Source organism: Dermacentor variabilis, chromosome 10, assembly GCF_050947875.1.
Source record: "Dermacentor variabilis isolate Ectoservices chromosome 10, ASM5094787v1, whole genome shotgun sequence".
In the NCBI taxonomy this organism is placed as follows: Eukaryota; Metazoa; Arthropoda; class Arachnida; order Ixodida; family Ixodidae; genus Dermacentor; species Dermacentor variabilis.
Window position 1 is genome coordinate 52024594 of NC_134577.1, and position 27892 is coordinate 52052485.

Sequence of the window (27892 nt, forward strand, 5' to 3'; positions counted from 1 at the left end):
CGCCGCACTTGTACGCTTATCGATCCAAGTGTGAGGAAATTGTAGATAGATAAAAAATACATTCTAGGTATGTATATATGCGCTGACGGTCACGTATGCGCATCAAATTTGATAGCGCGCACCTGCATGTGGCACACGCACTGTATGTTTGTAAAAGCGAAACCAACAAAATACCCTATTAGCGCTGACTGGCGCTGACTTACCTTTATCATGCATTGCCACGCCCTCTGCTTATGCTCTTTAGTGTCTTATATATACGACGAGCGCTTATGCGTTTCTATTAGTATTTACCTGCGCTGATCCGTGTAATTTTCATGCGCCTCCCTGGTGCGAAAGCGGCGGCGGAGTTTAGGTTGTGCGAAACTAAAGGAGCTGCGACTAGACAAATCGGCGGCCAACTTTCATTCATCCAGATCCCAGGGGAAAGATGGCGGCGACGCCGTACCGGCTGCGATGCTCGTTGCTGGGTCATTCGATGGATGTGAGAGCAGTGGCGGCCGCACATCATCCCGAAGGTTCCATCGTCACAGGCTCGCGCGACCGGACAACGCGGATATGGCTGCCAAACGAGTGCGTACTTGACAACGTCACCATTTGTCTTGACACTAGGATCGCCGTTGGTGCCGGTCCGGCTCCTGTGTAAACTGGCTGAGACAGCTTTTCACGGTTTCTTGTCTATCTTCACACAACCGCACCCGCTAGACTAGTTTATGGGAACACTGCGGCTTAACGATAGTGGTGCAGCTTGTTAACTAGCGTGTTATTTTTTCTTTTACTTATCCAGCAGTCGTTCAGGCAGGGTGTTGCTGACGTCTGAACATGACTAGCTGCAAAAACTTGGTCGTCATAGCAATCAGCGAAAGCAGCGGCTCGAGTTTTTCTCACGAGAATCCAGCTCGTGTGTTTGCAAAGCAAGCGGCCGTGAGTTCGAGGCGTGTTTCGGATAGAATGCTCCATCGGGTGCCCATATTATACGGTGTGCCGTGGTGCCACTTGTACGTAACACACCCCGGAAAGTTTAGTAGTGTCGTTCACGCAGGAAACACGTAAATTCGGCATTGAACACGGAGAAGAAAAGACCTTGTAGATATGCGCAAACCGGGCCGTTCCACGCAGCGCCGTTTTTATCGACTTATGCATTCTATTCTAAGCAGAGCCCAGATCTGACGGCCTTGATGCTGGCCGTGAGCGCATTGACCCACTATTGAATGTCGGGCAGCTACCCGAGCTGTAAACATGCGCTGCTAGCACATGCTGGTAAACAGTTCGAAAAAGCGTAATAGAAGAGCGCCCAATTGGTTCAGTTGGGGCATCCCTGAATCGGGAATGCAGCGCGCTGTTTGCCTTTATAACCTTCTTCCTGTATTTTGATCCGTTCGTTCCTGATTAAGGAGTAGCAAGCTTGCGCCCTGACGGTCAACTTCCTGCGTCATGGGATCTGCTAAGGCACATTCTTCATACTGTAACATCGAGATCGCTATTTTCACGTAAGAGTTCCGTCAGTCAAGGTGCCTATGGTCATTTACAAACTTTTCTTTCATTACTAGGCACCTGACTTTCCCTTTTGCCTGTTCCATAGGTAAAGCTAAATGACCGAATTCAGGCAAATGTTGGGAAATATAAAATTGGTATGACCGTTATCACTTTTAAAACATGTCTTTTTTTTTATTGCGTTTTCAGGGATCAACACAACGAAAATTCATTATTTGTTGCTGCCTCTCCTTGAAATAACAGTAGTGTGTAGGGCGTATAATTCTGCTGAAAAGGGTTTAAATTTTCTGCTAGAACACCATGTGATCGAACTGACTGGGAGAGAGCGGTGGCATGAGATAGTATTGCAAAAATAATTAATGTTTTGTTGCGTTCTTCACCATTAGTCATGTGCAAGAACACCTGTGCATTGGTGGCACGTTAAATACGGCCTAGTGGTCAGAATTAATCCAGAGTACCCTGCTACAACAAGCCTCATAATCAAATTGGGGTTTTGGCACACAAGACCCTAGAATTCACCCTTAGTCACGATGTACACTTTCATTTCTCATTGTGTTCACCATGGTGACTACATCTGTGTATGCATTATGGTATATCACACTGCAGTTAGGTTGCTCTAAGTTCAGCTGCCTGAGAAAGAAACTAAGCTTTTATTATCTCTTAGTACATTTGTGTTCTTGGCAGATTCTATGCACTACTGTGCTACCACTGACTACACAGAAAGTCCTTGTCTTTAGGAGTCTTTAGGCAGGATAGTGCTGTAACTTGATATTGTGCTGTGAGCATAGTCAACAGTACATTATTGCAGCTCTATGGATGACTACACACAGACACGGGAAATGCACAGAGCAATGCGCTGTCGCATGCATTTCCTGTGCTAGCGTATGGTAGTCTTGTGTGTTGTCCTTGCTGTGAATCGTAACCAGTGTGCCCAGCTAGACACCTATTGTATTCAAACATAATTAAATATCATTTGATGGACTCTTAGAAACAGATGTGAGCACAGGACTGCTAGATCTGAGCTATGCGTGACTCTTTGGGTGATAATTGTTACACATAGTCTCTAGTTGGACTATGTATATATATGACGTCAGTGCAAACCATGTATATATAAGCAATGTGAAACTTCATTCAGCATTGGTAGTTGAGTTCTGATGGTTATTTACCTTGTTTATTTTTATTACATGCTGCTAACCTTGGTGGTCATGACACGAGTTGGTTTTACATGTGCAAGATAACATTGCTGAGTAATAACATGACATATAATGTGCAGCATTTATACATTTTATTTACACATACTGCTGTTTTATGCAAAACGTAACAAGGGTGGATACAAAACAACTGCAATGCAGCACAGGATGCAATAAAGATAGATGCAAATTTTAACTTGCAGCATGATTCCACAATTTGTTTACAAATGTTTTGAATATCATTTAAGCAGTAAACCATCAAAGCAGTTCTGTACCTGGATGGTCAAAACAGAAGAAAGGAAAACCTAAAACAGCGCTGGTTGAGTCTGAAGAGCACAATGTTTAGCCAGAGCATGAAGCGTCCGGTTGCTTGGCCAAAAGGCCTGAAGAACATGACGCAGAGGGCATTACAGAAAATGTAACTTGGAACAAGACATTGTAAGGTTAAAGCTGCACAAAAAAAAAAGTAAATTTAAGTTTCATTGCATAAAATTCAAAGCATGTTTGTAAAGAGCATCAACTTGAGTTGTACCCACTGCTGTAGCCCAGAGAATGTGGTGTTGCGCTGCTGAGGTCAAGGCTGTGGGTTCGATCCAAGCTTTGGTGGCCGCGCTTCGATGGGGGCGAAATGCAAAAAATGTCTGCACACTGTCCACACCCATCTCTTTTTGTTACCACACTTGCATTGTAATAGTGAGATGAAATGTTAACGACATTGTGTGTATGGCTATGCCCATGTATACGGCCTGCTATATTTGATCGCTAATAGCGGTTATAGTTTCGTAGTTGTTACTACCCTAAAACAGCAATTGCATGTAGGTTCCCTACATGATGATGTAGGTTCCCTCTTCCCTCCTTGTTTTGCATCAATACTCCAAACATCTTTTGCTTGCCTCGACTGCTGAGCAGTTCATGCTTCCGTCCACTTTAAATCCAAGCACTTCTGGAACGTTTATGTTACCTGCTGGGTCTTGCTGGGTGAATCCCTTTGCATTCCATTAGGATGGGTTTAGTGGTCTCTGGATTTTTGCTGCAGCATACACACGCCTCATCTAGTTGCGAATATTCGCTCTGGTATGTTTTCGTCCTTAGCCAATCAGCTTGAGCCTCAAATAGCATTTTGTGTGACAGCAGTGCCCTCTGTGTGTAGGCATGACTCAAAGCAGATAGTAGCACATGTGAGAGCATGACTACCTAAATTGCCTACACAGTGCAGCATTCCTACACAACATAACCGCCTATTTATTTTTTAATTATTTTTCTGCTTACTGTGTGCCTTGCCAGTGTTGCTGTACATGAACACTGTGCTCTCGCTGCATATTCATTTGCTTCTTAAGACAATCACAAAATGCTGTTGCATGCCAACTGCCATGAAAAATCCAGTTAAGCTCAGACTGGTAGACATTACTGAGAGGTTTAGGTGGGAGACCATGCACAGGCAATTGCCTTTTAATGTTCATCTGGAGACAATGTTATCAACACACTTCTGCACATCCTGCCGCAACTCCTTACTTCCTCAGCTTTGTTTGTGCTTTTGTTTTATGACATTGATTTTTGTCTTTACCCTCCCACTCTACATAATGCCCTTATGAGCCTTCAAGGTAAATAAACTGTGAAAACAAAATGAATGACTGTGAGGAACTGAAATGCAGGAGAGAGACAGACAGACAAGAGAAAGCGACGTTAACTAGTACAGAAAATAAAGTTTGCTACCCTACACTGGGGGACAGGGGAAGACACAAAATCGCAGCCAGCCAGTAGCTATTGCAGCACAGCATCAAGTGCAGCACAGTGAACGCCAGTTCAGGTTACAACCGTTCGCCCAGATCTCTTGTCTTTAGAAATTGTAGCAATGTCTTTGTCACCCTCTGCTGTGGTGGTTTATGAGGTCGGCATTACAAAAAGTTTTGTTTAAACAATGGTCTGTGGTAAATGAAAGCTAACACAGTTATGAGCGATCGTCTCTGTACACTGTATTGAGGACAGTCGCACAGAATGCTTTCAAGGGTTTTCTTAAAATGCAGGAAGGGCGAGGAAGCATTAGATGACTGTCCTATGCAGGATCAACCCCAATGCATGAATTGGTACATTGAAAGCATGCTGTCACCTAGAACGCAAGGCAGTGACTGCTAAGTCTAGTCCAGTGCATTATTATATGCAATAAGAAATTGCCTTGTGCAATAGTTGTACCTACGCATTGGCGCTGGTTTGAAGTTGGGCTTTTGAACATGACCGGTGTTGGCCATACAAAGGTACCGGACATAGCACAAGACAAAAAGGCATAAGACAGTACTTGTCCCATAGGCTGAGCCAGGCACAGACATCTGCATCAACCTTAATCCATTCAGAGGTGCAAGTGCACTCTGGTGTTTTTGTGGAACTATTTCATCAAGATCAAAAAAGCACTTGCTACACTGTGAAAGTAATCTACTTTTTTGGCATATTCCTTTTTGTCTGTGTTTGCATATACTGAACAAGAAGGCGAGTTTCTGGGCTATTAAGGCAGTGGCACTGCACGTTTACCCAATTTCAGTTTCTTGGGCTGCGAAGCCTAGCTGAATCAAGGATTGCATGATTTCACCATGTCGATGGTCGTTTGGGTCAGTACGAACGTTCTGAAAAAGCCACGTGAGATTGTCAGAGGCCCGATTCTTTTTCTTCTTCTTGCAGAGGCAGCTGTGACTATTACGAGAGCCAGTGCCTCATGGGGCCGAGCAACTTCGTGTCCAGTGTGTGCACGGTGCCGCCCTCAGACCAATACACATCTGGCCTAATCCTAGTGGGCAGCAATGACTGCAGCATCTACTGTTTCAGCCCCGATTCACCACAGCCCTTGTACAGACTGCTGGGGCATAGTGGAAACGGTACATCTCTCGAGCCTCTGAACACTGCCTAGTTTGCTTCTTTGCTTAATCTCATCATTGCTCAGTGAATGTATGGAAGGGAAAGTACGCTTGCTCCTTTGTTACCTTTTTGATGCAATTAGCATTCTTAGGCTACTTCATGCACTTTCTACCTATCTATTCACTTCAGCTATCTATTTCTGGATCTAATTGTTTTCCTTTTATGCCAACTTTAGTCATTGGGTTTGTGCTACCGAGTAAGTGCTGCTATTCAGTGAATCCCTTCCTGACAACGACTTAAGTCTCTATATGTGTGCCATTTAGTATGTTCCGGTCATAACATATAAAACATATCGCCAATTGCACACCTATTATAGGATAGATTGTCAATCCCATTAACGTCTCCAATCGTCTCTAACCATAGATGTTCCGCCAATTTTTATTGCATTTGGCACTTGTTCTGCTTGCAGGATTCCAAGAACTATCTCAATAATAAAAATCTGAAAAGGGAAAGCACTTCAATGCGGCAAAAAGAGTACAAGTTGAGCTGTGGTGGTGCATTATCCTTCTAAAATAAAAAAAGTAAATCGAAAACACTTACGGTGAGAAGAGGTTTGGCAAGCCAGAAAATATTTAAAAACGAAAGGCACATGGCACCACCTTGAAGTTTCTGCATAAGCAAGCCATGACGTCGTAGACTTTTACTTTGTCTGCTTAAGCCTAGGACTTCCTATCTGTAAAGGTTGACTGTATACTGAAAGATCCAAACACCGAAAATAGCTAGCTTCAAGACTTCTATTTTTTTTTCTTTTTATTCAATTACCCTCCAAACTCTAGTGCATTAGAGAGGGGAGTGGGTACAATATTAACAAATGCAATACAGCAGCAACAGAAGTACAATACAGTTGACTACCATAACAGGAATGATGCTACAGTTGGGTAGTTATTGACAAAGCAGTTTCATTGCAGCATTTTTAAAAGCATTCATCTCTAGTGGCAGCAACATTGTGTGGAAGGCGATTCCAACACGAACATGTACTGAGAGTGAAGTGAGTTGCGACATTCTAGTTTTTGAAAATGGAGTAGTGCCTACATTGTGATGGTAATTAATGCATGTGAAACTGTCGGATGCTTCGTTAGTAGTATATTCTTGAGGAATGACTTATAATAAATCTTATGAAATAAACAAAGGCAGAAAAGCTCTCTATAATGAGAAAGGCTGTGTGAGAAAAAGTGTTCCCTTCGTAGTTGTAACACTAGCGTTGTGATGACAGTTGGAAAGAATGAAATGTGATGGAATTTTTTCACTGTTTCTAAAACAGCTATGAGTATTTCGAGATCAGGATCCCATATAGCTGCTGCATATTCTAGTTTAGCTTGGACTAATGTTTTATAATGTCGCCACTTCTGCCAAGCCACAACGGCTAAAATACGAAAGAACACTTTAAAATCCGTGATGTCACACAGACATATCAGCACTGGGGCATAAAATTACCACAAAATTAAGTTAAAATAGATTTTAAATTACTCTTTATCAGTCTAAACTGATTTAGTGCTTCTCTTTAGCATTCCTTTAAGGAGGCAGAAGCATCAGCCTCTAGTTCTGATCATGAGGACCTTGCAGGTTTTAGTCTAAGCATGTTGCAGTCTCTGCAGGGACATTATAGCTGTGCGGCTATCGTAAGAACTGGCTTTGAAAGAGCAAAAAGAGGAAGTTGATGCTATTCATGCTCTCTCTCTCTTCTTTCTTTTCTTTGTTTTTTTTTTCTGTCTTTCTGGCAGTTCAGGTGTGTGTATCTCAGCAGGTCTGACATGCTCATTCACCTAGCACAGGCACTGAGTTGCAGAACATTCAGGAGACCATGGAGCTTGTAATGATGCTTAAAAACTGGGGCAAAGAAAATGGAAAGTGCTTATATTTGTCCTTCTTGTTTAATGTGAAAGAAATAAACGAAATATGTGAAATAAGTAAACAGCTGTCCGAATGAAAAGTTGGGCTAATTGGTAGGTGTTTTAACATTAGGAACCATAAAGTAGTGTATGCCAATGTGTGCACCAAAGGCCTCTAAGAATTGTCGTCCATCTGACATGCATGAAATTGGAGAGCTTTAGCTCGTCCACTCTTCACAAAAATACCAGGTTGCGGTAAACATAGTGGCAGGAACAGTGCTGATAGTGACATATTGTAATCCTTTGTCCAATACGTGAATACTCGCCATAGTTGCTTAGTGGCTTTCATATTGCGTTGCTAAGCACAAGATTGCGGGTTCAAATTCCAGCCGTGTTGACTGCTTTTAGATCGGGGCAAAATACAAAAACATCCATGCACTTAGATTTAGGTGCGCATTAAAGAACCCCAGGTTGGCAAAATTCATTCGCAGTCCTCCACTACGGCTTGCCTCATAATCGGGTCATGGTTTTGGCATGTAAAACCCCATAATTTAATTTTTTAAACACTGGAAATGGTGTTGTGCATCATAGGCGTTCTTGTCAAAGCAAAAGGGACTGCATGCTGTCAATTACATAGTTGTCAATATTTTACATCAAGATAAGTAGCCTGTGATCAGTTACAGCAATAATTCTGTCTCCGCTTGATAAACTGCGCTGCTAGATGGCGCCACCAACACAGCTGCTCGCGTTTATGTCCACGATAACCGAGCATTCTGTGAATTGTCATTACGCATATAGACAAGCTAAAACTCTTTTATTGTGCCATGTTTTCTTCGTCTCCCCTTTGCAGTCTGCGCCTTGGCAGCTGGTCAATTTGGCACGCTGCTCAGTGGCTCCTGGGACAAAACGGCGCGCGTCTGGTTTGGCCAGAAGTGCATGCTCACCCTGGAGGGGCACCAGGGCCCAGTTTGGGCAGTCCAGATCTTCCCCAAACAGGGGCTCATGCTCACCGGCTCGGCCGACAAGACCGTGAGGCTGTGGCGGGCTGGAAAGTGCGAGCGGGTCTTCACTGGTGAGCCCTTTTCAAATTTCCTTTTGCATCTACACTCCACAGTGGTTGTGGCCAGTCCGCTGACATAAGCAAATTATTTTGTTTTTTTCTTCATGCTTTCTTTTGAAGCAGAGCTTTCTTGGCCCATTCCCTGGGGCATGGCATTCGTTTCATCACAGGATGTCCTCCTGAGACCCGTTGTACATTATAGTGTGCCTTGGCTTCAGACCTTCTCAAACCTAATTTGGGAATGATTACGTAAAATATTCTTGCTGAATAGGAAGTTGGTTGCCTGAAGAAGTGCATGGGAGGGGTTTAGTGCTATTCTTGTTGCCATCTTTTAAGAAAATTTGCCATAGGCTGTTGTGTCGTCACTGATGATGAAAAGCAACCACATGATGTTGCATCTTCACCTCTCCATTTATGCAAACAAAAGCTGTTTCTACCATATTAGACCTAAGGAGTTGGTCACATTTTCTACATGTATGGAGTGCTGCTTATGGCATCTAACCGAGATAATATTAAAAAAAAAATTGCTTTTTCGTGTTCATAGCGTACCAGTCGGAAATAAGAACCTAGCACTAACCAGAATTGCATAAGAACCTAAATTTACCATTTTCCGACAGAGAAACACCTTGCAATAAAATTTTTGAAGCACCACAGGGTAACCTCCGTGCTCTTTTGCCAAACTTCGTGTAACCTCTATTTCTGTTTGAGCCGGGGTATGCACCACTAAGGATCACGCTAAGCAGTGGGTACCAAGAAGAGGATTACCTTCAAGGGTACTGGAAAGCACTTGTGCATTTGCTTTAAAGGAGCTTGGAGCCATGGCATGTTTGTTCTATGTGAGATGCATCACCATAGACTCCATGAAAATTACGAGCATTTTGCACTCTTCATTTGTAATAACATAGTATTCGTTAAAACTTGGATTGCTATAGGGGGTTGAGAGGTGGAATGCAGAAGCGCTTGCTTTAGGTGTGCATCGGGGAACCATAGTTTGTCAGGATTAATCCACAGCTGGTCCCCCGTGAGATTTCCTAATTGTTCATTGTGCACCTTAGGAATATACCACATTTACTCCAATCTATGCTGGCCTCAATTCTAAGCCGGCCCACCAAATTGGGAAGGTCGGAATAAACATTCCTCGAAAGCAAGCGACCAATATATTACTCAACTACAGCCACAAAAAGCAACATTCATTACCAATGTCCAGCACCAACCATGCACTTGAACTGGCTCTGTAGGTTGCAGTCTACTGACACCATTTCCCCAGTGCCATTGTGTCAGTGTCTCACCAAAAGGGAACTTAGGAAAGGCAATAACTGTACCTGCACTAAATGCATTCAGTGTACTTCAGAATGCAGGGGTGGGACTCGTGCAGCAAGTGCACCATTTTGATACGAATGCCAATTCCTGCTCTAAACTGCGCCAAACACAGAAAACTGACCGAAATTGCAGCACGCTGTACCGCAACGGTTTCAGCATGTGGTCCGGCAGTGCCACAAATGGGCTAGCAGACTCGTTCTCCTATAAAGAGTGCAACGATTCACATTCCGCACCCCGCGCCACACTGCCTCCCGCAGTTTTCGTAATTTTCACACTTACGACACTGGACTTCTTGACGCTTTCGGCAAGTGGCCGGTGCGCGTGTGGACACTCCTGGCCTTCGTCGCTGCTGTCGGAATGACCAGGGCGATTGTATCTAGCGGTGCGGCCCTCCCTACCTAGAAAATAGAAAAGAAATAGAAAAATAGAAAAGCATGCCACAATGAACTCCTTTTATGATTACAGTCAATGACTGATTTTTCGAGCATGCCCAATAATTTGGATGCCTTCGCGGAATCACCATGTACCCCATAGGATCAGTGTATAAGAATGTCTGAAATTTTGGATGCAAAACTTTCGCCGTCTAATTTTCTAAACTTTCATGCCATGACTGCAGGTTGGAAAAAACATTAATCAAGGTCACTGCCAGATTATATCGCATGCTGATTCGCTGGCAGCTGCCACTGCGGGATTGCTAGGCCTAGCTGCTTCAAACGTTCGCTGCCAAGCTTCTCGCTCTTAGGGGCCATTATTTTCATCGAAGGAATTTGCCGCTGTCAGCAATGGTGTCGACTCCACCTTTGTGATCTTGACTGATGGCTTCAATGTGCAGAAAGCAAGCCACAATGCATAATGCAAAATCCCGAAAGTCAGTTTCGCCACAATACAGCTGTGTTACACGATCAAGCATATGCAACGTATTGTGGTGCAGCATACAAAGAGTGTTAATAAGGGGAAACTGTCACTGGACAGTGTATGTAGTTCTTAATTATACATGCAGGCACCCACCATCTTCTGTCGAATTATGAGCTACGATACGCCTAATAAGTGTACTGGCAGGCCTTCAGAGCTATTTAGGGTGTGCCTGTCACGATTAGCGCTTTTGGGGCAGTAAAGCGCATGCATTCATTTTTTCTGATATTTTCACGGCCCCTAGGGAGCCCGAAAAATTGGACTTGACAGGTAGCTAGTTTCTAAACATGAAGTAGTGCCATGTGTATGTTTCAAAGTCTGAATTAAGCCACTGTTACAAATTTTTTCAGTTTCCCCTGAACTGGAAACGAAATAATGCATTGGAGTAGTCTCAGACTGGTTTGCATTTGAATTTATGTTGATAGTACCTTCATGTGATTATTTCTTGCATAGAGGGAAACTACCTCATAAACCCATACCTAGAAAGAAAATGATATAAAGTATGTGGCTACTATATGGTAATTACACAAGTTGGGGCCAAGTAGAACATATTTTTTCCTATCTCTTTTTATCAATATGTAATGTCAGCATAATTTTGGCTTCAAGCTTAGTGTGGGGAGCCCTATGCAATCTTTGTCAACTGGATAAGCAGCAGCGTGAGATCATGCTAGCAAGTTATTACTTAAGAAAAGTGTTCTGCTTTGTGATTTTTTATTTGCATTTCATTTGTTCATGACGGTACAGCAGTAATTACATTATGGCAGCGAAGTGCCGGCCAAAGCTTTGATTTCATGGAAGGCGAAAGAATCCTGCATTAGGGAGGCGCACACTGCTGCAGGTTCAGCGGGCAGGCATCTCTGTCCCCAAGGCCGTTGTAATGTAAAACTATTCAGGCCTGGGCCATTTTGACCTATTGCGGAGGGTTAGTGATTGATTTGGAACATAAACAGATTGGAATAGTTTTACATTATACCAGCCCATCGTTGATTGCGGCTCTCTGGGTGTGCGGTGACATATGGTGACCCAGAAATTGTTACCGCATCGACTGGACTGCATAAAAACATTCCTGCTATCGTCGTGAGTGTCAGTGTAGCACTATATGGTTTGATAGTGGTGCCACCGATGTTTTCGGCTTTATAAGAAAGAAGGCACAATGCCGCTGCTTGACCCACTCTTCCATATTCTAGTACACTATAGCTGCAAAGCGCGCTTCTATCATCCCGTCTTCTGATTGGCTTGCGGTAAGGTGAAACTATTTCTATTGTGTAGGAATTGCTTTCAGTAAACCACAGTAGTTCATAACTCTGGCTTCTTCGCACGGTCTGTTGGTGACGCACATTCCCAGGCACTACACCTAGACTGTCGAGACATTAAAAAAAATTTATTGATGAAGAAATGTCTGGTGTTACTTGTAGAAATTTTAGACTTGCTATTGCAGAATGCAGGTTTTTGGGATTGCTGCCACTAATAAAAAAATCTACAGGCACTGTTACAAAAATTTGCAGGCACTAGACAGTTTCAGTATCGGGGTAGTCTGCTTCAAAATTCTGCTTAAAACGTTGCTTAAAGGGCCTCTCACCTTGTCTGGCCATTTTGAGCTGACAAGTCCAGAGCATACGATGCATGATAACGATCGTGTCTGCAAGATATTACACCGCCTGGGCCGCGGGAACATCTGAAATTTCAAACCGAACGCGGTTTTCCCTTCTCTTTGCGGTGCCACGCTCCAAGCCAGAGAATGATGCACACGTGCTAGTGCGCCTACGTACATGTGGTTGCTGTGACGTCGCTTGTGGTGACACGTGACTTCAATAATTATTCTGGGCAGCATCTCTTGTTTGTGTAATATGTTGCTTCAATAGACGAATCAAAGCTTAGCGAAATAATAAGACACACGAACCGAATGTCTGCATGTTTTTGTTTTACTTCGCACCGCAGCAAGAGAGATGTACTTCCATTTTGTCTGCTTGTTCCCACGCCGTGCAGTCCAGCGTGCAGACACCGAAACTGTAATTTTCTACCATGTTCCAGTGCGGAATCATGCTCTGTGTTCCACTTATGTCTGTCTCGGTATTCGTGTAGCACTAACTTATAGTGCTAGTCTAGTATAGTGCTAGTGCTAGTATAGTGCTAACTTGAACACAGCATGCAAAATCGTGCGCGAAATGAGACAGTCACGACAGCTCGCGTGTGATGCCATCAGTGGAAGTGCGCCACACCACAAAGAAGCAAGGAGATAAAAAAAAATGAAGGCAGACCACGTGACGTATGCGTCACGCGATCCTCGAGGTCCGGTATGGGAGAATGCAGGGAAGGAATTTCGTTTGCGGAGGCTAGCTGGGGCAAGTGGAGAGAGTGTCTCACTTATCGGTGGAGCTTGCCGCCTGAAATCATGGGTTTGCGGTGCTGAATTATTTTTATCTCGACTTATAATGAGCAGATTTGAAAAATGTTTGCGGCAGAATGCTCCTTAGAGGACACATACCAACTTTCAGCGTGTAAACAAAATTTGCTATGGCGCCTGTTGAGGGGCCCTTTAAGAGAGTTGTAGTACAGCACTCATGTTGGTCTATTCTGTGTTCCATCATGTTTTCGAAGTGTGCTGCCATATTCCATTATTCTACCAAAATTCAGATTGGCCTGCTCCAAAATAAATTTGATCTGCTATGAATTGCTCTAAAATGAAATTTAGTCTGCTTGAAGTTGCCCCATAATGCAATTTTGTGTGCCCCAAAATGCAACTTTATTTGCTCCAAAAATTGTGCCAAAATCACTTTGGGCAGTCCCACCCATGAAAATGGCATATCGTTATAATGAGCTGTAGTACTGTGCTGCCGCAGCACCGGATAGTGATGGTTACTGTTCTGTCCCCTGGTGTAGGCGATACTGGCGCACCATTTTTCACGTCCCAACTCCTAACGAAATACTCAAATCAAAGCCTACCTGGTAGTTTCGTAACTCATGTTTTTTTATAAAAGCAGTCGGCCTAGATTCATTAAGTACAGTAAAACTTCCGTGAGTTATTGTCAAATTGTGTAATTGTTTCCCTCTTCCTGCATTATCACAGGTCACGAAGACTGCGTCCGCAGCCTAGCCGTACTTTCCAAGATGGAATTTCTGTCAAGCTCCAATGACTGCACCATCCGCCACTGGACAGCCACTGGAGACTGCCTACGCGTGTACATGGGACATACCAGTTTCGTCTACTCCGTCTGTGCACTCCCCGACTTTCCTAGTGGCACGGAAGAGTTTGTGACGTGCGGTGAAGACCGGACTGTGCGCGTCTGGTCCTGTGGCGGGGATTGTATCCAAACTCTGCGGCTGCCAGCGCAGTCGGTGTGGTCAGTAGCATGTCTAGCAAATGGAGACATCATTGCTGGATCAAGGTGAGGGTTCTTGCAGTGCTTGAGTTTCTTGAGTTGTTTGAGTTGCTTGAAGTGCTTACCGTTTCTTTCCTTTTTATTATTTTGCTTTGAAGTTCTTTTAAATGGCGAGTGGCAGATTGCTATTGTCGCATTGCCAGGATGTTGAAGAACAAGGCAGTGCCAAAACTGCGAGTTATGAATCGAACGAATCTAACTTGTGTACACGGATAACGGCAAGACGTTCCGAATGTACACCACTATTTTTGCGTCGTGCATGATTAGCAACAACATCAGAGGGCCCGTCACCAGGTCTGGCCATTTTGAGTTGACAAGCGCAGTGCATACAGTGTGTGCTAACGATCGTGTCTGCCAAGCATTGCATCCCTGTGCACCACAGAAAGAGCTTAAATTTCAAACCAAATGCCATTTGCCCTTCTCCTTTCGGGCACCGTGCTCCCAGCCGCAGAGTCGATGTATGTCACACAAGTTCACCTACGTGCTTATTTGAAGTAGTAGCTTAGCGCAAGTAAAACCACGGACACAAGGAAGACACAGGGAGTTTTATTTGCGCTAAGCTACTACTTCAAATATGGACAACCAACTAGCCCAACAGTCAACTCTTCACCTATGTGCACGGCGGTGCTGTGACGTCGCTCATAGCGGCACGTTGCTTTTAGAATTATTCAAGGCAACAGCAGTTATTTGTTTGATCTGCTGCTTCAATATACGAATTGAAAGTTTAGAGAAATAATAAAACTTGCAAACCGAATGTCTGCAGGTCCTTGTTTTACTTTGTTCCGTAGCAAGAGAGATGTACTTCCGATTCGTCGGCTTGTTCCCGTGCCGTGCAGTTGTGCAGTCAAGTACAGTCTTCATTCGTTAAATATAGCCTCGCGGGTACAGTCTGTTCGCTATTTATACACGAATCTCCATACATTCTAGTATAATCGCTGGTGCTTGCATGCATTCCAGTACTATGTACAACACTGTTTGCATTGTGCACACAGTCTGGTTGATTAGATTCTTTTCTGTGGAATAGACAGCAACACTAAAAAATGTGAGCGATAACTTGATAATGGTGATAACATGGCACAAAACGGTCCCTGTAATTAAGTAATACAATGTACCTTCAATGTAAATTTAAATGCAAACAGCAATGAATTTTATGCACCGTTACATGGAAGTGAATATGTAATCGTAATGTAGCTGGTTTCTAAGTACGGAGCAGTCCCAAGGGTACGTATTGGAGCTTCAATAGAGTCAGTGTTATACCCCTGTCACAGTGGATGTTTTTAATGTCATTCGAATCGAATGGCATTAGCATTGCATGGCATTATTCGGTTGCTACACAGCAATATTTAATACCATCAGAATCGAATTGCTTCCACAGTCGAATGAGTTCGAGAAGCTCGTTCGGCTTCGCACTCGAAGCAAATGTATACCCTCTAAGCTAGAGACAAGGCAAAATATGACATTGAGCATTTGTAATTTGAGAAGCATCCATGTGAAGAGGTAATTAATTTGCAAGGTTTAAGGCGTCTGTTATTTTAACTAGAGAAAAGCTGTATGGCAGGCTCTCGCAAAATCTTTTTACTCTCCAATTTGGTGGCATGTGGCAGCCATTGCTTTACTAGTTGGTCATACTGTAAACATTCATCTATTTGACGATCAAGCCTCTTCTTCTGATTAGTATACTTTGCTCGCAATGCAAAGCACACATCAACTAACTGCCTTGCCCACTGCAACTAAGAGTTGTTCAGCGTGGCTATGTCAATCATATTGTTCGTTTTCGATTTATTGGCTATGGCTACTAAGCTGGCTGAGCCTTGTTTTGGCTTATAGTGGCCGGACATTCTGGAATTCAATGTTTTATATGCATGTTATTTCAGTGAAGCGGTGCCCCATATTTATATTAAAATAAATAGATCAACTTTGCAGACATTCTACACATACCTTGCTCTACTTTTCTCACCAATTTTTTTTGCAATGATCACCATGGATATCATGGCCAAATGACATTAATCTTTCCTGTGTAGAACTACCACATGTTGAATGGTATTCATTGTATCGAAGGTCATTCGAATCTAATGACATTAAAATTTCCAGTGTGACATGGGTATTACATATGGTGAAATTAAAAAAAAAATAATGCATTGCAGTATTTTTGGTGTTCACATTTCAATTTGTGCTGATATGCATGACCTTGTTATTAAGAATTATCTGCTACTCTGTGTGCTTGTTTAAATCTCTTCTAATTGCTTGTACGCAGTGATGGCATTGCGCGAGTGTTCACGAGGCACGGTGAGCTTCAGGCACCGCCCGAGCAGCAGAAGGCATTCGAGGAGGAAGTCTCTAAGTCAGCACTGCCAGCTCAGGAGCTTGGTGACCTCAAGATCAACGAACTGCCTGGCAAAGAAGCCCTCCTGGATAGAGGTGACTCAGTCTGGCTTCTCTTTTCAGTGAGCCTCTGATTTTCCACTTGTGGCTACCTATGGGCTGCCAGAAGCAGCCAGAGCATCTTCGTTTCTCTCTGGTTGCTCCGCCCACTGCATTACGCACTTCCGCTGCATGTTCTGTTCGCTTTACTCGGGCTAGACAGTTCTGGCTACCCATGGGCTGCCAGAACCAACCAGTGAAATTTTGGTCTGGCTGCTGTCTGGAAGTTCTCTGGCTAGCAGATGACAAAAAGAGGTGATGAGCGCTTCAGGACTTTAGCCCCACTCAGCCAACTGGCTACGGTTATCTTCGTATTTCCTTACTTCTAGCATTATTTTCTGAGATTCTAGCGCACCGAGCCTTGTGAGGCGATGTGATACGAGTGGCAGTGAACCATTGTTTGTGTTATTTTTTTGTGTGTGTGAGTGTGTGCGTGTCCTGTGAAGGCTTCTTCCCGGCTGTGAACAGTACGCCGCACTCTCACGCGAGCATGCTACATGCATCGTGTTCCGCGCAAGTTGTAGACGCTCATTCACAGACATTTCGGTACATTTTCATTTAATCTTTCTCTGGTAGTATCCCTTTTCACACCTCACACATATACAGTAAAACCTCCTTCATGCGTCTTGAAAAAAAAAAAAAAGAAAACCAAGGAAAAAACCTACTAAGTGGGAAAACATAAGATTTGAAGTAACTAAAAAAAATTGACACTCTCCTATTGTTGACATCTGCGTAATGAAAAGCGTCGCGCGGATTGCTGCGGCCCGAGATGCCAAACGCACATCGAGCTGGTGGTGCTGCAGCGGCCGGAGACGTGTTTTAAGAGGGCAATGGGGAAACAGAAGCTAAAGCGAGCTGGTGGGCGACGCCGGACGTCACCGAAGTGAAACGTGATGCCCGCATTGTGCCATCTGCAGGCAGCGAGCGGCAGCGCATTTGGATTATCGCCTACTAAAAGCATTCAGTGTGCTACCAATGGCACAACGCACTAGTACCATGCAGCGTAAAACAGATAGGTGAAGACGTTTATCGGAATAGGTTTGGCGGCGATAGCTGTGAATGTGAGGTACGACGACCCGGCCGGAGGTTTGCTGGTACCAAAATATACCTATATACTATATATGCCTATATACTGTTCTCAGTTGCGTGCTTCTCGCCCCTTTTCTTGTTCATATGGGGTCTAACGGCCAGAAAATGTATATGATCAGTCTGCAGCAGGGAACGGCGTCACGTTTTGGTTATTGCCTATTAAAAGCATGTTCTAAGATTCCGATGGCACCGCATGCTGTGAAACAGATAGGCGAAGATGCTTATAACAATAGGATTGGCAGTGATAGCTGTGAATGCTGCGTGCGAGGACCCCGGAGGAGGTTTGCTAGCATTGAAATGAGAAACTGAGTGCGTGCCGGCGCTTACAAATGAAACGGGCAGGCGAGTATTGCGGTGAAGCTGCTGCAGCGCGCAGCTATTTACATTCGAACCCACTTAGAACGATACCGGCTTTAACAATATATCAGTTATAACAATGAGAAGCTACTGAACAGTCAACTTTTGCATGTTTTCCGTGGCGAAATAGCCCGCCTACTACAATGCCCCGATGCCGCATTATTAGTTATAGCAATGAAGTTTGGCTGCTGGGTGTCCAAGCCGAAAGGTAGTGAAATTCGAAATACTTGAAAATAAAAAAAGAAAATGAGAAAATGAACACGATGGCCCACTGCTCCAACCACTGCCACATGCTCATTTTCCAGCCTTCTTCGCGCACCTCTCTCCCAGTGCCCTTCAAGGCTCCCACCCATCTGAACGTGTATGGGCTGTGCCCATAGCTCTATGTTGTGCCACCCTCCGAAACACGAATGGAGCATGCAAACTGCGCTGCTCCCAGATTGCTCGCATGTTGCTCACTGGCTCCTCGTTCAGCACAGTTGTGCAAGCAGCTTAATTGCTACGTTCGTGTTTATTGGTTGCTTCGAAATCATTCCTGGCCATGTGGTTTCTCAGGTTCGTTTGACTCATCGCTGAAACGGAAGAGGGCTGATCCGCCCGCTGATCATTGGCAATGCACAACGTTGCCAATGAAAAGAAAGTGCACGGCTATAGATTTGAAAAGCAAGTGCTTCTAACCGATGAGGCGATCGTTGCAAACGTGCTTGCATTGGATGTTGACGATGGCAGCGATGACGCGGTAGGGCAAGCTGCCTTGAAGTTGTACTCGCAGGAGGCCCAGCAGATGATTCAATCCCTCCAGGGCTTCATTTTCATGAGGAACCTTCCACTGCACTACGTGGAGCGCCTGGATGTCTTGCAGAAGGATGTCGGCAAGCTTTGCTTAAAGCACACGAGGCCAAGGGACATATGGTTTTCTCGTGCAAGCCAGTGAAAAGTACATGGCTAGATGCTTGTGGTGGTCTTTCCTCAACGTTTCTTCTGGATTTCTCAAGCTGACAGGCTGCCGTGGCAGCCTTCTCCCAATTTTTATAGGGCCGCTTTTGAGGCCATCAAAGCGATGCCTCGGTGGTGCTTGCATGTCGCTTGCCACCTGTGACCCCTCTTTACAGTTGTTATAGCAGTGCCATTCTTTAACGCCGACAGCCGCAGCTTTTTACACGCAATCGCAGCGCCCAGGAAGCTGTTAAACGAGTGAACACAATCAGCAGCCGGATGGAGGAAGGTGGTGGGCACTGGGCCTACCCGCCATTATAGTTTTCTCACATCAGCTCTGCCATCCTCCTGTTTTGGTTTTTTCATGCAACCCGGTTATAATAATTACCGTATTTACACGCTTTTAAGTCGACTCGAATGCAAGTCGACCCCCCCATATCGTGCGACAGGAAAAAAAAAAAAGAGAGCATACCCGAGGGAGCATTCGATGACGAAAATTTATTAATAGCTGACACGGTCACTGGACTACTCATCTTCATTAGTGCTGTCATCGTTGCTACAGTCCCACAGTGCGTCATCGTCCCGCGAAATTTCACATTTGGCAAACGACTGCACCACGACATCTTGTGGAACAGCAGCCCATGCCAAATGCACCCAACCACACGCAGCCGTCAGGGAGGCTCCTTTGACAGGTCCGGTTGGCGTAATTTCGCGGTCTTCTGCTGCCAGCCACTCATACTCATGGTGGAGCAGGTCCTTAAAAGGCGAAGATCCTGGCTTGTTTCATGACCATGTCGCACTTCACTGGCAGGGACCGATCGCGCATTTCAGCGACGTAGGCCGCAAGCTTAGCCTACAGCTCCGGAAAGCATCCAGACTTCGGCACGTCGGAAATTCCTCACTTGCCGTCACAGGTGAAAATTTCGCTTCGCTGCAGTCGCCACTCTCGTACCACCCGTTCAGAAACATGGAACTTGCGGCCCGCTGCGCACGGATTTGTATCTTCGGTGTAAAGGATGGCAGCCCTCTTGAATGCTGCTGTGAATCAGTGCCGAATGATTAGTGGGCCTGGAGCACTCATGACGACTGAGGAAGCATAGAAGTAGCACGTAGCCGGCAGTCAAGTGGAACGTGTCAAACCAATGCCTTTCGTCAAGAAAGCTAAGCGCAACAGGCAAAGAGAAACCCGCGAGTGGTGTCTGCTCTTCCATGAACTACCGATGCTCCCCGCAAGCGCCGCCGTTCTGAGGGTGCCACCGCGAATGGAACAGCGGCGCTTCCATCAACTATCGACACCCTCTCATGAGTGTTTTGTGTACTGTAAAACTCTCAAAAATGTGTTCTAACTAGGCCATCGATGTTAAAAGAATGTACTGGTTGAGTAATGGCCACACGTACATTAGCTTATTGCTCTCATGATCATGACCAATATTGTTTTTCGTGTGAAACTTCTCGCTGGTCACAGGTGGTATGCATTTTCATGTGCCAACTTAGGCAGGTCGGTACAAAATTTTATGCGTAAAAGATGTACTTGATATCCTGCTTTTCTGTCTTGTCAAATGATGACAAACTGCCAAGTCATCAATGTCGCCTGTGGGCGACATAATTGCTGCGAGCAGGCATCCTTGGGCAATAACTTCCGGGGATACGTTACTTAGGCACGATTTCGCATCTTGACATTGGACACATTGGAGGCCGTTTGCTGCACTGTGCAAAGTGAGGTGCTCAGCGTTTGTCCTCTGCCGAGTCGTATGATATATCGTAAAAGTGATTGTATCCTCAAACGGAACTGTATATTTTCAAGCTGGCAATGCATAAATGGGCTGATTATGCTGACTGCACTCCATCCTCATTGACTGCTGATAGCATGTTTATGTTGATCCCGCAACCAGCCGTCTTAGCATTCGATTTTGCAAACTTCGGGTTATTTTGGGATACCAGTCCACATACATTTCTGTCGGGACCAGAACTAGCTGGCTGCTGTCTGGCTGCCAGTAACGGGCTCCCGGAACTCCGAAAATCGAAGAGGCTCAATGTCGGGTAGCTGAATGTTTCTGCTGGATGGATTTGTTGGTTCACCTTTTCCGAGTGGGCCTCTCTGCTGTGTAGCCTTTGTGCTTTCCACCCACAAGGAGTCCAGTCGAACCTGCTTGCAACAATGCAGGTTTAACAATATATGGGACACAATGAGCAGCCACAGCACTGTGAACTTTAGTGTGTGTTCCATGGGCCACATACACTCAAACCTGAATATATCGAACAGTTCCGTGATTGCAAAATAGTTCGATACAGCCAGAATTCTATATATAAATTAAGGTACAAAACGCGTCAAAAGCTTCTGCAAATCAGTCGGTGAACTAAGGGTGCTTGGGGACCATTGTTTGAAGTGCGCGTTCGAATGCGCAGCGTGTAATTGGCCCAGGCCATGCCGACTTCATCAGCCGGGAGTGCGGGGTCGATTGCGCTGCATGCAATTGGCCTAGGCCACGCCGACTTCATCAGCCAGGAGCGCGCAGTCGATTGCGCCGCATGCAATTAGCATAGGCCACGCCGACTTCATCAGCCGGGAGCACGCAGTCGATTGCGCTAATTGTAATTAGCATAGGCCACGCCGACCTCGTCAGCCGCGCGAAGTTGGCACGGTCTAGGCCAATTGCACGTGGTGCAACGGAACAGGCGCTCCGAATGAGGATCGCCGATTGCGCCCCAATTGTGGTGCAATCAATACTCACTTGAAGCCTCACAGAAAGTATTTATTGATTTAGCTGAAAGTACTGCAGTAGTGTAGCCTGCTTCTTATTGGCAGCTACGTGCTTAAGCACGGACTTCTCAACATAGACTAAATGATCCACAAGCGATAGGCCGCCGCCCTCTTTTGCGCCGCACTAGCGGCGTAGAAGGGCTAAAGCAGCTACAGCCTCAGTTGAAGTCGAGAGCGGTGCAACATCAGCGCTTGCGGGATCAACCTTGGCAGCGTCTTTGTTTGGCTGCTACTTCTGCTGTGATCTCAACATCCGTCAGTCAGAGCATTTTGAAACACTGTGAATAACCAAGGGGCATCTGCAAATTAAGCCGTCTATGAGAGAGCCCAGTGAGCCAACACCCTTCATCTAGAGGGTGTTGCACGAGCGCGCGCTGTCGCGCATCTTTGCGGATCAAACCACCAGTTCTCATGAGGTGTGGCAGGCGCAAAGTGCGGCACTGAGGAAGAGTCAGTGTGGCAAATGCAATGCGTCATTGACATTGTTGAACTTGGTCAAACTAGCCACGGCCACCGCGTGTTTACGCCTCTACGTTCAAATGGCGCGCTCAGCGCGGTCGATGTGTTCGGCTATAGTGCGCAGCAGTTGCGAACACCTATTGCTCCACCGCTATCTTCGAGGGTGTTGCGGGAATGCTCATCGCCTGTCAACAGGGCACACATGATCTGGGGTGGTGGAGTTCGATATATCCATCTTATGTCCGACCCTATTGGAAATAATTTAAAATGCATGCAATTTTCTAGGTGATATAGAAAGTGTTCGATATACGCAATAATTCGATATATCCGTGTTCGATATATCGAGGTTTGACTGTACACTTCTTACTGCAATGTTTGGCATGCTGCATTATTGGTTATAACTAAGAGTGTTGTGTGGCCCCTCATGCTCAGTGCCGTGCATTTGAAGGGTCAGTGAGACATTAGCCTATGTGCTGCAAGGGGCAGGAGTTGACAGCTCTAACAAGCCTCTCTAAGCTCGGATGCCTCCTCCCTCGTCTATAAGACCACTGTCCTATCGAAAAGCACAGAGCATTGTGTAAGAGATTAGTTGCACCAATGCCGTGCATCATATATTGGCGAGATTAAATACTTCCCTGATCAAATACGTCAATACAAGAATGCAGTGCTGTGGCAGAATACTGCCAGTTTTTTACCACCAAATTATTCCTGACAGTGGCGTCATCTTGGAGACGGAAAACAACCACCTTTCTTCTGCTTGTTTTGGAATCCTGGTACATCCAAAAGGCATTGGGTAACATCAATTATTTGTCACTGTTTACTCTCAAGGGCTGCAAAAAGTGTCCGCATACCTGTAAAAGCGTTAATTAACATGCATATAAGCACTGCTACGCCTCGCACCATCTCGCCCCTGAAAAAGCAGCCGGTTGGGTTTTTAAAATTAAAACAAATTTTGGTTGGAGTTTCTGTTGTTCAATCCAGTTCCCAACCAAGTAGATATCTGCCAAATGTCTACCTTTGAAACAAGGAGTTGCAGGTTGTTGCCACATTGATTGTTAAACTACACTTACCGTGAGCCCTTATTTCTTTGTTCCTGCTCTATTTAAGCAAATGTGCATGTTGTCATTACTTCATTGATCAAACTGCTACATTACTTATGCTTTTTTCTTTTGAAGACATTCTTCTTAGTCTACGTCAGAGGAATTTGACGTATCTGGGATCTGGGTATCTTGTAATCACTTTAGAAACGGTGGGTTAGGTAACTTGAAAACGTCATACGATGGTATTAAATGACACCTCGTTGTGCCAAGAATACATAGCAATAGTCAGCAACTAACCATAAAATAAGAAATCTAGCCTAAGTAGCCTTTAATGGGATGCGCATCTTAGTGTGTCAAGCTGCACTGCACCACGTGCGATGCAATGCAGCTACACCACTGAAAAGTGGATACTTGTACAGTCTAGCACCTGATGCAGGTTCAGTCAGCATGACCGGTGGCGTTCGGCATGCTTTCTTTCGTGTGGCCAGCGCAGGAACAGAACATGCCCTACGCCATGCCGAAGCCACTAGACCAGAGTGCACTGCATGCTAACTTGGCTGACCGACAGCTTGGGTGTGCTGAATGGAGCATGCCGAGTGAGAACCTGTACGAAATGAAAAAGAGCTCGATCGCTGCACGCTTGTGCACAAGCACTGTGGCAGCAACTGATCACCGTGTTGCTGCGGCCCACGTTCAACATACCGAACTACACAGAAGGCAAATAGTTGGCAATTTTGGTGCCATTGCGGTGACATATCAGACTTCACTGGCTGCTGCCTGGCAGACTTAAGACGCTAGACTAGCGATTGCTCCCGAAGGATTTGTAATGGCAACACGCTGCCGCATCTAAACACAGCTGTTGACACTTAAGAAAGGAAACACAAGCACACAAGCAATAAGCAACAAGCACACAAGGAAACAAGCACGAGGCAGTGCACCTTCAACATGCCTATGACAGTGTCGACGTGTGCTAAGCATGCGCCGGCCATGCCAAAAAGATGGCTGAAGTTCGTGAAGCCCGTCTCGGCCAAATGCGGGATTCGTATTGGGCATGCCAGGAGCCGCAGGACGTAGAGCTGTGTTTAGGAGCCTTAGCAGAAGAGAGTCACTCAACACAGTTGCATGGCTGCTGAGACTTCTGAAGAAGACAAAAAGTGTCTCCTATGTTGCGCGACGGCCAAGGAGACCCAGTGGGCATTATTGTATTTGCGCGCGAAAAGTGATAAGACAAAGATCCCAATTAAATGATAAATAAACATGAAAAAGAGACAGGATAGGACACATATAATGAACATTTAACTAATAATTTGAAAAACTAATACGACGATCTTGTCGTCTTCAGCATTGGCACTAGGTTGACACTTCCCCCCCCCCCCCCTTTTTTTTTTGCTGTGTTGTCTCGGCAGGCAAGAGAGATGGCCAGACAAAGTTGATACGAGATGGCGATGTGGTGTCGGCATACCAGTGGGTCGTTGCCGATGGTGTGTGGCAGAAAATTGGGGACGTCGTGGGTACGCCGAACTCGGACACTCCCGTTGGCAAGATCACTTACGAAGGAAAGGTCGGTGGCCCAATTTCTTTCTTGCGCAAATATTTTCAGAGAAAAGCTCTTATAACCAGGTTGGTGAAGTTGCTCTGTGTTAAGTTGCTGGTTAAGTTGAGGATGAGCAAAACGTGAACAAGGTGAATGCAGGAGCCAACATTTCGACAAGTGGACTTGTCTTCTTCAAGGCGACGTATGCTTTCCTTGCCACAGTATATGTAGGTGTGGTAGAACCCCACCTATATAGAACTCCACCTATATATACTGTGGCGAGGAAAGCATATTTCGCCTTGAAGAAGACAAGTCCACTTGTCGAAACGTTGGCTCGTGCATTCACCTTGTTCACGTTTTGCTCATCGTTTTGAATTTCCATCTCCCGCATTGCCCGTATTTTCTCTGGTTAAGTTGAGGTTGTTTTATTAATGTTAGATCGCTTGCATGGCCACGTAGTGATTCGGTCTGCAGAGCAGTCTCATTCTTTACATGTCTAAAGTTGTGCATACCATTGGGTGTATTATAGCAGTAATGGATTCGACAGTAATTTTAGCTCCCTCTTAAACTTCATTACAATGAGTTTCGAGTGTATTATATGTGCATTTGAAATTTAAATTTCACTTTTCTTAAGCCTTCTCATTATATTTGCTGGAAACTGCTCACACTTGTTGTTGTTGTTGTTAAGTCCACTTTCATTCTACTTGTACCATAAGCGCCCGAAAATTTATTGTGTATGATTGTAACACTGTAGACTATCATTCAATAACCCTGGTCTCTCTGACACTGTTCTTTACACGCAGGAGTATGACTACGTCTTTGATGTGGACTTGGACACTGGCGGGAAGATGAAGCTACCGTACAATGTGACTGAGGACCCGTGGCACGCAGCCCAGAACTTCATACACCGCAACAATCTGAGCCAGTATTACCTTGACCAGATTGCAAACTTCATCATTCAAAACACAAAAGGCATGGTCATTGGGAACGCTGTTCCTAGTACATATCAGGATCCCTTCACCGGTGAGCACATCCATCTGCTTTCATGCCTCAGTCAGTGGTTTCCGTGCAGCCCAGTATGAGGTAGCCAGTTTGATTCCGAGTAATGGAAGCCACATTCTAGTGAGTGCATAGGGAGGTTATTCCAAAGTCACCGGAGGTAACTTTACCACTGCGACCATTAGCTACCACAGGATTGGTGGTTTGCATAGAATTGTTCTACTTAATTAAATAAAATTGTGAGGTTTCACATGCCAACATTGTGATATAATTATGAGGCACACGGTAGCGAGGGGCTCCAGGTTTTGACCACCTGGGGTTCTTTAATGCGCGACCAATGCACGGCACACGAGTTTTTTTTTTTTTTTTGATCCGTTCCCGTCGGAATGCGGCCGTCACATCCAGGATCGAACCCGTGACCTTCTTGACACCATAGCCATGGTTAATGTGGCATCACTGACTTTTCAAGCACGGCATTAGTGGCAACGTCACGCGGACCCCATGTACATTTAACTACAAATACCCGAAAAAGTGATTAGCATAAAGGAATTAAACGTGTTCTTTCTTGTGTTGTACAATATCCATGTGGCTTGGGACATATCGGTTTGTACATGAATATGTCTAATATTCGTGCTTGTGACTTCAAACGTCTTTGTTACATTATTTATCACACTTCATCTTTCTTTATTTCCAAGCAATTGATGTTCTAAACACAGCAAGGCAATCAATGTCCATGCATTTGAGTAGTTATTGCAAATTATTGTACTTGTAATGCACTACAGCAGAACCTCGTTGATCCTGTTTCATACGATTTTCCGCCACCTATGTTTGTGATTGAGAACACAAAAAATTACCCAATACAGTTCTGAATCTTTCTGCCAGAGGAAAACATAATCTTTCGGTACCATTCAATGCATCACTTACCTGCAATCATATGATTCCTTTTCCAGCTGCTAGATTCCATTTGAACAAAAAAGAAAGCGGCAAGGCATATGCAATCAAGAGCAGTAGGTGCCCGCCGTGGCATGCAGTACTTGCCCGCCCATGTCGCGTGAAAATGCCATCACGCACTGTTGCCTCCACTACCAACAAAAACTCTTGCAGGTTGTCTTGCATTGCGTTCACAGGTATCGCCACCAACCCTATTGCCAGAAGCATCTTCACCTACCTGTATCGCAGCACGTGTGGCGAGGGCCATTAAGTCTAGGGTACACTTTTAACATGCGATAACCCAAACGTGCAGCCATTCCCTGCTGCAGGCGGTGTAGAGTGAGCGTCATGTTTCATTCCAGCAGCATCTTATTCCTGCGTGGCCCACCCAAACGCCGAAGTGCGTTTCGGTTTCCGCTCGCCGTATTAAAACACTACATAACAGGAAAATGACAATGCGTGTCTCGGGGCTCATGTGCACAACGGTGTCCTCTGCTGTGACAATCCATGCAACGCTTTGCATTATCTAAATGCCAATTAAAGTTGACTGGAAAATTTTTAGTGACTTCGGGGCATACATTACCCGGTTACATTTTCTCTCCAATTTTTTTTCCACCATGTATGAACAGGGTTCTGCTGTATTTTATTGAAAATGATCAATTTGCAAAGTCAGTGAGCCATGTGAAGCCAGAAGGATAAAGTGTAGCCAAATCCATGCACCATATTTTCCTGTGCATAAGATGCAGTTTCTCCTAAAAAAATTTTCATTGGTACATCTATGCAACTGGTGCAACTTAAGTGTGCATACAAATGTGTGTGCTAGCATGACCAATGTGCTTCTTCTTTTCCTGCGAGTATGAGAAATTGAGTGCAGTAGCATTCCTAAAGAAATCGAATCTTCTCTTAACATTGGAGTAACCGTGGCGGCGAGTGTCAGCTTCTAGGGCAGCCCAGCAGTATTAATGGTCGCCAGCATAGCCTTCGTGATATAGGTGCCTCCACGATATAGGTGCCTCCACGATTGGAGGTCGCACGTACTAACCTGCAAGTAAAACAGTTTTTCTTATAGTAAAGGTGAAACCCACGAAACTGACGCATAATTAAAAAAAAAAAGCCACCACAGTTCTTCATTGTTACTTTGTGGCACCCAACTTCTACCTCATTAAAGAAAGCACCACTTGGTTATCATCATCACCAGTCGCCCATGCAAGAAGTCGCAGCAGTTGCAGTGCTTCTGACTTCTGGTTGCTATTTTGCTTTTGTATGCGTGTGTTCAGGGG

The 27892-nt window shown here is 44.9% G+C and overlaps 1 protein-coding gene across 1 annotated transcript in view; it reads left to right on the top strand.

Moving 5' to 3' along the window:
• The first annotated feature begins 396 nt into the window (after window positions 1-396).
• Window positions 397-27892, top strand: part of Plap (phospholipase A2 activator protein) — a 41507-nt gene continuing 14011 nt past the window's right edge. Inside the window, exons 1-7 of the mRNA XM_075672721.1 lie at window positions 397-570; window positions 5352-5545; window positions 8265-8486; window positions 13774-14092; window positions 16341-16504; window positions 24556-24710; window positions 25487-25706. Of these exons, the coding sequence (XP_075528836.1) occupies window positions 428-570; window positions 5352-5545; window positions 8265-8486; window positions 13774-14092; window positions 16341-16504; window positions 24556-24710; window positions 25487-25706 (1417 nt within the window). The 5' untranslated portion in view covers window positions 397-427. The remainder of the gene's footprint in view (window positions 571-5351; window positions 5546-8264; window positions 8487-13773; window positions 14093-16340; window positions 16505-24555; window positions 24711-25486; window positions 25707-27892) is intronic.